Source organism: Rhinolophus ferrumequinum, chromosome 14, assembly GCF_004115265.2.
Source record: "Rhinolophus ferrumequinum isolate MPI-CBG mRhiFer1 chromosome 14, mRhiFer1_v1.p, whole genome shotgun sequence".
NCBI lineage: Eukaryota > Metazoa > Chordata > Mammalia > Chiroptera > Rhinolophidae > Rhinolophus > Rhinolophus ferrumequinum.
The window spans coordinates 62,070,389-62,080,932 of record NC_046297.1 but is presented as its reverse complement, the minus strand read 5'-3'; the positions used below and the strand labels follow the sequence as shown (position 1 = coordinate 62,080,932).

General features: G+C 44.3%; 1 protein-coding gene across 2 annotated transcripts in view; it reads right to left on the bottom strand.

Annotated features, from left to right (window-relative positions):
- Positions 1–552: 552 nt before the first annotated feature.
- Positions 553–10,544, bottom strand: part of NSMCE2 (NSE2 (MMS21) homolog, SMC5-SMC6 complex SUMO ligase) — a 210,139-nt gene continuing 200,147 nt past the window's right edge. For both annotated transcript variants that reach the window (XM_033126607.1, XM_033126608.1), the window contains 3 exons: positions 8,341–8,441; positions 7,823–7,929; positions 553–904 (listed from right to left, as the gene is read on the bottom strand). In XM_033126607.1, the coding sequence (XP_032982498.1) occupies positions 790–904; positions 7,823–7,929; positions 8,341–8,441 (323 nt within the window). In that variant the 3' untranslated portion in view covers positions 553–789. The remainder of the gene's footprint in view (positions 905–7,822; positions 7,930–8,340; positions 8,442–10,544) is intronic.

Here is a 10,544-nt window from a genome sequence, read left to right as displayed (position 1 = left end):
ATTAAATATTCTGGCTGATAAAAGGTTGCTATAGAGACTATTAATAGATTAGCACTCTTTACACAATTAGAATATAACCAAGGGGGATGAGGCCACTTGCAGAGAGCCACCACGCCAGGTGGAGAGCAGGTGGAGAGCAGGGTGCAGTGGCTTCCCATGGATGATACTTGGGCTATGGAGGCTGCAGCAAAGTTTCCAAGATGGTTATCGTGGTACCCTGCTGCGGGGAATTCTGTGCCCAACAGAATGACAAAGAGAAGCATTTACATATTTGGCACTGCCAATGTACAAAGTAAATATAGGTAAATAAACTAGCTTGCTTTATGACCTCATGCTCTTGCTTACTATACTGATAGGAAATCCTTTAATTTGGTGCTTCTGTGTGTTTCCATTTCAAATATCCCTTGAAAGGCATCATATTTAGTTAAAACTGTAGTAATAATAATAATAAAAAAAACCCGTCTGAAGTATTAGAGACAGAAAGGCCTGGCACCATCTAACCTGTACCATTGGAAGAGTTTACACCTTGGGAGGGGCACAGACTAAACACGCTGTAGATAATCAAAGTTTTATTTAAAATTACAGAATACTTAAAAATAAACAATATAATTTCCTTGAATTTTTATTGCAACATAGAAAAAAATTCTTTCAGTTACACTTAAAACCGGCAGGTTTTACCCCATGCAAAGCAAGTGAGGCAGCCAGTCCGTGCTCTGAGAAGCACCGCTCTCTATAGGAGGCTGGGCGGGAGGTAGGCTGGCAGTCCCCTCGCAGGCAGGTGGCTTTGTCCTACTCGGAATGCTGTTTTTTCTTGTTGTGGCTCTCAATCGCCCTTCTGAGTACTTCGTCCTGGATGAGATCGGACAGTCTCATGTTGGTGTGGCTACAGCCAATTTTCGGGCAGCTGCGAGGAATAAGAAAGGCAAGTCAGGCCACTGAACTTGAATGTCTTCCGCGTAAGCTTCCCTTACATACATATATGTAAACGAGGACGCTTTAGGACGCTTTACCAACAAAGAAGCCCATTGAAAACATCAGGACTGATGTACACTCCTTCATTTATTCGCAGTGTGTCCACCTGAGCCAGGTCCTGTCCAGTGCTGGGGGCACAGGTGATGCTCAAGCAGCGCCCACTTTCCAAGGGGGGACAGATAATCTCTAAGTCACCAGACAGACGCACAGGGTAAGTTGGTTTTGCGTTAAGTGCTAAGAAGGCAAGAAAGCAGGGTCAAGGGGCACGAGTGTCGCTGAGGCTTTTCTAGCTGGAGTTGAGGCACGCCTTGCAGAGTGAGTGTTGTGTGTGGCTGAGTGGCCTGCAGGTGGCCTGTAGGAAGAGCAAGGTCACAGTGGCTGAAACGCCCAGGGCACTTGGAGACAAGGTTGGAGGGTGAGTGGGACTTTGAGTTTTCTTTTAAATACAATGAAGAGAAAACCCTGGAGGGTTTGAGATAGGGGAGGGACGTGATTTGGTTTACATTTAGGAAACAAGGCTCTGGCTACTTAGTGGAGAACAGGCAGCGTGGCAGCCGGGAAAATAGGGGCATCCTGCCTCAGTCCAGGAGAGAGACGGCAGCCTGCATGAGGGTGGGAGCAGCGTTCCGCTTCAGGGCTTCAGGACAGAACCGAAAGCCGAACGTCCAGGACTTGCTGACGATCAGATGTGGAGTGTAAAGGAAAGAGAAGAGCTTCATTCAGAGTTTGGCCTGAGCCAATGGGCGACTGGTGGTCCTCTTATCTCTAAGGGGAACACCTGGAAAACCAGGCTGGGGAAGGAATCAGGAGTCCCAATCAGTCTGTGTTTTCTCTGAAATACCCACCAGCCCTCCCAGTGGAGCCTGAGTGGGCTGATGGGGACCTCAGCTGTGGCTCAGGGTATGTGTCATCCACATGGGGGGGGTAGGGGAGGGGCTTAGAGTCACAGCTGTGAAGATGTGGTCTCCCGGAAGCCAGCGGGTTGGATGAAGTCACCTGATTTCTTCTCAACATGAACCAGATTTGGGCAGCGTAGAAGACCCAATGTTTGGAGTCAAGCTGACCTAGGTCTGAATTGTCTCTGCCGCCTCCTTGCTAGTTATGAGACCACGGACAATTCACTACCTTTCTGAGGGCCTGTTCTCCCCCATTTAAAATGGGGGAGAATGCCCATGTCACAGGGCTACAGGCAACAATACACTCTGCAGTATTGTTGGTTCCCTTCGGGAGTCTTCTGTTCCCCGATCACCGTCCTTCTAATATATTTTAAAGTGGACGCTCTCTCTATATTTTGCATACCTCCATCACATACATGTGAACATTCACACGTGCATTTGACCCTTCTGTGTGAGTGGTTCTGTGCTAGGTTCTGGGCACTCAACTGTGAAATACAAATATAGGTTCCTGTGCGCACAGAGCTCCGGCCCAGTGACCCGAGACAACTCACGGAAAAGCACAGCTATAATAAGATCAAAAATAACACATACAAAACAAGATAAAAAATAACAAACACGAGACAAAATATATCAACCGGAAGGGGCAGAAGGTTCATCATGGGAGCTCTCATTTGTTTAGTAGTAGGAAGCCCAACAGTTCAACATGCGAGAGAAACTCTCTCAGCCCTGATCTCTGGGTCAAGGAGACTTTATATTAGAGCGACATCAATCACTGTAATGAATAATATGCTTGCTAACAGTATTTATTTTTAAAATGCTAAAATGTGCCCGAGATGGTCAGGTACATGTATTACAATGTGATTCTAGAAAGGTAACCATATGAGACGATCCGGGTGATCTAGCACAGGTGTGCACCATTCTGATGATGTGGCTTTGGGTTAGGGAGAGGATTAGAAGTATCTGAGAAATGTCCCTCCTACACTAGTTTCAAACACCCTGATGTCTCCAGGTGAATTATTTCTTTAAGTACGAAAGTAAATTGCTGAGAATATGAAAAGGATATGGAGGCTTCCATGCCTTCAGAAAAGGTATTTTTCATCATTCTAACTTCTGTGGAAATACAACTCGAAGGAGGTGGCTACTTCGAGGATGAACCTCACTGCAGATTTTTCAACCCACTGACATCTACGATGCCTGCCGGCCAGCTGGGCCTTGGTCTCTCCCCACTCCACAGAACAAGGGCCTTAGCACCGATGGCCAGACAGTGAATAAGCGGTAGATGGGGAAGTGGAGAGCGAGGTGGGGAGGATTTCCTGATGACATCAGTGGGTTTAGTCAGTAAATGAGAGCATTCTGAGAACGTCTGCCGGGTTTGACCACACTGCTCATCTGTAGGCACATTCATCGCAAAGGGACGCAGCCCAGGGTGACCTGTGTCACACAAAGATGTCCGAGCTCACTTAGGGGATAAATTCTGGGGATGGAGGCATTGACCCAAAAGCCCTTCTGAGGGGAGCTGGACGGTCTGATGACACAAATAGAGGCTCAAGAGTGAAAAAGACCTGAGCTCATGCCTCCTGGTTGTGACACTCTGGGCAAGTGACTTAATTCCTGTGCCTCAGTTTCTTCCTCTGTAGAGATGAAGGGAGAACATAGGGTTTTGTGAGAAATAGGTAGGACGACATGTGACAAGGGCCAGGCAGTTCACTCGGGTGCTACAATGCGTGCTTCTTCTCCCAAGATGCTTGTGGAGAACAGCCAGCCCCACAGACAATGCTGGTGGGAGCCAGCTTGGAGCCCGGGGGAGCATTTTGCCTAGCTTCAATGAGGGTTCAGGGAAGGCTTGTTGGAGGAGCGGTTGATGCAGGAGCTGGGGAGAGAACCTCGTTTCTCACCTGATCTCAGATGCGCAAACACAAGTGTTTAAGGGTAAGAGCCGGCCATCGTGACATGCTACTGAATCAGGGCACTCCCCCTCTAAGATAACAGCGCTCTATAAAAGCATTAGTGATTTCATGTTAATCCCCACAATATCCTGGTGAGCAAGACAGGTGTGGCAATACCCAACCTTAAGCACTGGCGTCACTGCCCTGCAGGAGTCAGACCTACAGGCCTGGAAGGAGAGGCGGGGTCCTGCACTTGGGTTACTGACAGGGCAGAACAGTCCATCTCAGCAGCAGGCAAGCATGACAGTGTTGGCTGCACAAAGGGAACCCAGGTCTTAGGGGTCCCAGAAAGCGGTGGGAACCTTGGTCAGCATGAACTCCAAAGTAGAAGACTCTGAGTTGTATGAGCTCTTGGATCTGGGTACCAAGAATTCTAGGGTCCAATCCAGCTCTAGAAAGTTCTAGAAAGAAGGTCTATATTAATAGATAACCTCTGGAAATCTGAGTGGGATGGATTCGTATCATACCGAAACACAGAGAGTAACTGTACCCTACATCCTCTGAGTTTAAAAGCAGGTGTCCCTAAGTAGGGAGGTAAGTAATAACAACACCAGCAGTCTCGACCTTAATAGCCTTACCACTATTTGTTTAGCTCTCTGTCGTCCAAAAAGAGCTTTCTCCTAAGTGGTTTGCTCCTACGCTGCCAAGAAATGTGCTGGTCCAGACCTCTGTTGGAATTCCCCACCATTTCTTTAATCTTGAATTCTGTGAGATGTTACTTCCATTTTACAGGTGAAGAAACTGAGGCTCGGAGAGGTCAAATGACTTGCTAGTAAGTGGTAAAAAAGGGACTCCAAGCGCAATGCTGGAGTTCTGCTGTTCAGCAACACATTTCTAGTCAACTTCATTTTACCCCACCTGCTCTTAAATGCCAGTTTGTTAAATGTAGTGCAGGTTCTTACACAAAAAAGAAACGACTATGGAAAACTAGAAATATCTTATTCATATGAAAATCATCAGGCAGCTTTACTAGTAAGATAATGCATAGCCTGAGTATTAAGACATATATTTTAGGAAATTATTCTAACTACTGCATTTAGTTAGGGTTAATGTCTCAACAATTGTCTTCTGACTCAAACCAAGGGCGAGAGAGGTCTTCCCAGAGACTGAAGCATGGGCAGTCAAATTTAGTCAGTGCCCAGTGACACACTGTACCTGGAACTGCAGTCTAACAAACATAAGGAGAACAATCTAGGAGGAAGAATGGAGATTTCTCAAACTGGATGTGTCATAGATATTTTTAAACAAAGGGAACTCAGAACTGTTCATTACCCTGAGGTGCATCATGGGAAATGACACCACTTCACGTTTCATCAGGAACCTGTGAAGAGGCCCTGAGTTCTCACCTGCTGCCAAGTGCACCTTGGCTACTTGACCGAGCCCACCGGCTCCCATGATGCTCAGCTCTCGTCTCCCTTCCCCCTCTGCCCTGGCTACGTCTTAGACTACTTCACCGGGGTCTTCTTCCTCTGGCTGCTCTTTCATTAATGGGCAAAATGTGTTACTGAGGGTCTACATCAGGGCCTGTGTCAGGTGCTGAGGGCGGCATGGTGAGCAGGGCCGAGCTGGAGCCCGGCCTCGTGTTGTTCGGAGCCATGCCCACGTCCTGTCCTTGCTGGCTCTCAGGGGGCAGTCACACCCGGATCACAGCTGCATCTGTGCGACAGGTACCTGGGTTTGACTCCTCTGTGCTGATCACCTCACCCTCGATCTCCTGAGCCCAGAGCTCTCTCCTGAGTTCAAAACACCCCCATTTTCTGCGCCTCCTGGATACTTCCAAATGGCCAAACTTAACGTGGCCCTAACTGTGTTCCTCTCTGATGCCCTCTCTGTTGGCTGATGACACCACCATCCTTCTAGACACCATTTATACATGTCAGTCATCCTTCAGTTCTTCTGCTTCAACTTTCAGTTACCGGAGTCTGACAGTTTTACCTCCATAATCACTCTCGTTCTCATTCCTTTCTCAGTCCCCATGACTCTCGCCTCAATCCAAGCTCTCATTATTTCTAACTTAATATACTGCAAAAGCATCCTAATCGACATTTTCACTTCATGCCTTTTTAATCCATCCCGTGAATTGCTATTGGAGTAACTTCCTAAACTGTAGGGGGGCTCACCTTACTCCCTCAAGATAATGCCCTCTTGTGCCTACAGAATAATGGTGGCAAGGACAATGATGATGATGACGACGACAGGATAGGTGTACTGAGTCTTACCATGTACCAGGTACTTTAAATACTGTATGTATCTTACTCAAATTTCAAGCATACCAATGAGGCAATTATAACTGTTAGCGTCAATTTATAGATGAGAAAAACGAATGAAATCGTGACATTTAACAGCCTGTATAATGACTCTTTACCCCACTCTCCTATGGTTATTGTCCGTCATCCTTCTGTTCTCCCTCTCACGCACTTGTACAGTAACTGAAATTGCATCTACTATCCACTAAGCAGACCAGGCTGGGAGTGGGGTGAGCCTCTGGGCCAGAAGGATTCTTCTCAAATCCTTCTCACTTTTCAAGGCCCAGGAAAAATACCACCTTCTTTGGAAACCTCCCAGACTTCTTCCACTTGGACTGAACTGTTATTATTAAGCTAGGAGAATCTGAAGTTTGCAGACTCTGCACCCAAGTTATAGAAGTATGACAGAAAAAAAAACAAAACAAAATAAAACGTTTTCTGAATGACAGGTGTTACTGGAGTGCTTCCACATATCATGTCCAATTCAAAAAAGGCAAAGGACATTGGCAAGTCCACATGTGCAATTAAGAAGATCCATGTAGATGTGACACCTGTCCTGGGAGTGGCCGGCACATGCCCTGGGGCCAGAGAGACAGATGCTTTGTATCAGTGTGTGCCCTTTTCAAATCTGACTCTCGGAGAAGATCACAAACTTTAAGAGAGAAGAGCTATCTGGGAATACCTATTCTTTGCAATTATGTTAAAAAACTAACATGTTTTTCAGAGAATGAACACAGAAAAAAATAGAAAGGAAAGACTGAGCAGTTCAGAAACAAAGAAAATTACATTCATGGGGGGAAATATGACTTCTCACCTGTAAGTTGGAAACTCAAATCGGATAAAAATGTACTCAGACTATCTCCATTTTGCAACCACCAGGCCGATCTTCTAGAATAAATAGGGTAAATTACTTGACTGAATGACTGTCAAGATATCTACAGTCTCAAACATGAGGAGTGGTGGGGAATTCCAATTCTAGGTCTGCACCAGCAAATTTCCGGGCCATGGAGAAGCAAACTACCCATCAAGCAGCCTGTTATCAGAAGTCCATTGAAAAATGGTCACACCTCTAATTCCATTCCTTGTGATAATTCCAAATCTGTGATAAGAACACAATACTTAAAAAAAAAAGTCAGTCTAGCCAACCTAGGATTCTATGTTACTACAGGAACAGCCATCGTTTTCTGTGGTCATGGGGGCGGGGCGGTGTGTGTGTGTGTGTGTGTGTGTGTGTGTGTGTGTGTGTGTAAAAGAGAGACAGAGAGAGAGAGAGAGAGAGAGAGAGAGAAGGGGATAGAAATATCCACATAAAAGAAAAACTCTCCAAACATTCCAATTAAAAAAAAAAATTCTCATTGATCAATTATCCACGAATTTACATAAACCTTTTCAGAAGTTATTGAAATAATTAGAGATATGAAAGATTTTCCCTTTCTCTTAATATCACAATTGTCCTTTATATGTTTCAGGCTATAGCATGTATTCATAAAAATTCCTATGACCAAATGATTAAAATTTAATTCAATTCCTTTTTATCCTGTTTTAAAAAGGTGTGGTTGAAGTTCTTTCAGTTTCTTCCCAAGGAGATTACTCATTTTTCCGTCATGTATTGTTTTCCCAGAAAGCCAGCTGCCATGTTTACATGAGTTGGGAGGTGAGTGACTTCAGGGACAAGTGAAGTGTCTTTTCCTCTAGCATGAGCACAGCCCCTCCGACTGACTACCACTGGGAAGGCTCCATTTCCCTTCCTGTATCCACTCACCAGGCCTTTTTCTTCCGCTTGTGCTTGGACTCAATCATGCGAACAATGGCTTCTTCTTCATAGGTGTGGCCACACACTTTATTTTTCACAGGCTTCTTCATTTCCATCTGCAATCAAGGAGACATTAGGCTTGCAGGAATGATCATGATCAACTTCCAGTAACTTCTCCAAGTCACCAATTATTTGGTGCTGTTTTTTCCTAGTCCCAGCCCCGGGCTTTCTATGTTTAACCTCCCAATCTCATGGCTTTAGATAATTATTAGGGCAAATGACCACAGAAGAAAATGCAGGGAGGCCAGTGGCACCAATGTCACTTGGCCTGTGGGCCAGGAATTTATTACTTAAGGATGTGATTGACTAAAAACTCTTTCCAGCCCGAGAAGCTTCCATGTATACTCTTCAACCTTCCTCACTTTTCTTTCCTCCCTCCTTAACTCTGGATGTGAAATCAAATAGGAACCTTTTGTCTCTGTGAAGCGAATTGCTTTTTCTTTTAAGGGAAGAGGAGGAAACAGTACCAGCGTAATGGGGCAGATGAAGTTAGTCTGACTTTGGGTCACAATCATGTCTTCATCAACTCCTTCTGTTCCATCAACCTCTCTGTCCTCTTGAAGACCATCTAGAGGAAAAAAGGGAAGTCACTGAGTCTCCTTGTTCTATTATGCCAAGGACAAGAAGAAATGAAAGGAAGGATGTTAACAGTTTCTCGGGGTCTATTTGGTCTTAGGCCCTGTTGTAGGCAGGCACTGGGATGCACTGGGATGAACTCTTCTGCTCTTGAAAGAATCTTGCAGGGTAGGTAGGATTCTGCCTACTTTTGATGGGAAACTGAGACTCAGAGCAGTACAATCACGTTTTCAAAGTTACAGAGAATTAATTGGTGAGCAGTGCTGTCCAGTAATCAAGAGTGTTGCTTTGGTATGAGAAGGACCTAGTTATCTCTTTCACTTCCAGCTGTGAGACCTTGGGCTAGCAAGGTCTTTTTCCAAAACCTCTACTTGATAGCTTTGTTGAAAAAATCAAAAGAGATTAAGAACGTTGTGTGCTTTGCACAGCTCCAGGCACAAGGAAACATTCAATAAATGGTCATGACAGGGAGTGCACGGCTTCTCAAACTTTTTGGTCTTAGAACGCTTTTATTCATTTAGATATAATTGAGGACCGCAATGCACTTTTTAAATGTGGGTTATGTCTTTGCCATATCAGACGTTAAAACTGAGGAATTAAAAAAAGTATTTATTAATTCACTTAAAAATAACAACCTCATTATATGCTAACATAAATGACGTTTTACAAATTAAAAATAATTACATTTTCCGGAACAAAAAAAGGTCAATGATAAGAGCAGCAATGGTCTACATTTTTTGAAAATATCTTTAAAGTTTGGCTTTAATAGAAGACAGTGGATTTTGATAGCTGTGCATACATCCAGTCTGTTGTGATATTATGTCATGTAGCCTCTGGTCAAATTCATTTGTGAAAAGAGAGAGAAAAAGGCAAATGACACCTTAGTATTATTATGAAGATAGTTTTGTCCTCACGGGTACCCTGAAAGGCTGTCAGAGAACCCTAGGGTTTCCTGGCTCACACTCTGAGAACTGCTGAGCGAATGAGGGGTGGGGCTGGCTTCGAAACTAGCTTATTTGAATGTGAAATTCTGAAATCTGTATTTTTTTCATTACATGACACTGAGGGAAAACATGATAGGTGACTTTTGAAGGGGATAATGAGAGTATCTCATAGAAAGACAGACTTGTCATTTTTGCATAGATATCAAAGATCAATAGGCACAACTGTTGATGGTACCGTTCCCCTCGCCATCACCCTTTCCTTTGTTTACTCTCTTCTTTCTTTCATTTTGGCAAAATAAGACAGACATTCAAAATTGCTTTGCATTTAATGTGGGAGGGAAACCTGTGTCTCAGGGTCAGAGGGTTCCGTGCATCTTTCGGTTCCTAGAACTGATGACCCTGGCCTTCCACGTTGGCTAGACGGAGTGTCTGCCTAGAAAAGTACAACTAGGGGCAGGAAAAGGGCCACAGAGCGCTTGCTCAGGGTCACCCAGTGAACTCATGGCTAGAACCCAGGAATTCTGCCCCCAATTACTCTGATTTTTGTAGGGGTTTGCCTTGTTTAATCAGACGAGTGGTATTTGTGTGCCTTCTTGTATTTTCTTAGAGAGATGTCCCTTAAAGCAGTTCTCACTCCTTGAAGAGGGTAAAAGTGAGGACCCCCGAGCTTAGGACTTCCGGGGCAGAGCATTTGTAACCACTGGGTGTTAAAAAAGTAGAGTGCCTGGGGCCTTCCAGCTTTTCAAGGCCTAGAAAACCATCTGAGGCCTTGAAAACCATTTATTGGCTTCAAACAGGGTAACAACAAAATTGAGCTAATAAATGTTAAAGATCTACAAAATGTAATAGTAAGTTAACATTGTTAATTGTTGATTTAGTACTCAAAAATATCTCACTTGTATGTATCTCAATTATGTACGTGGAATTTAGGTTTTAACTTAGTAATTCCCAAGTATGCTAAGATAATCTCTGGTAATGGGCATTTATAAGTTACTTGTAGCCAACCAACTTCCAAAGCAAAATCGTAAAAATATTTTCAAAAAACTCTGTCAGTAATAAAATTATACTTACTGTGGAGGTGGCCATATTTTAGTATGTTTGGTATGTTGTGGGGTGGGGGCTCTGAAATAATATTCCTCAGACTTATGAAG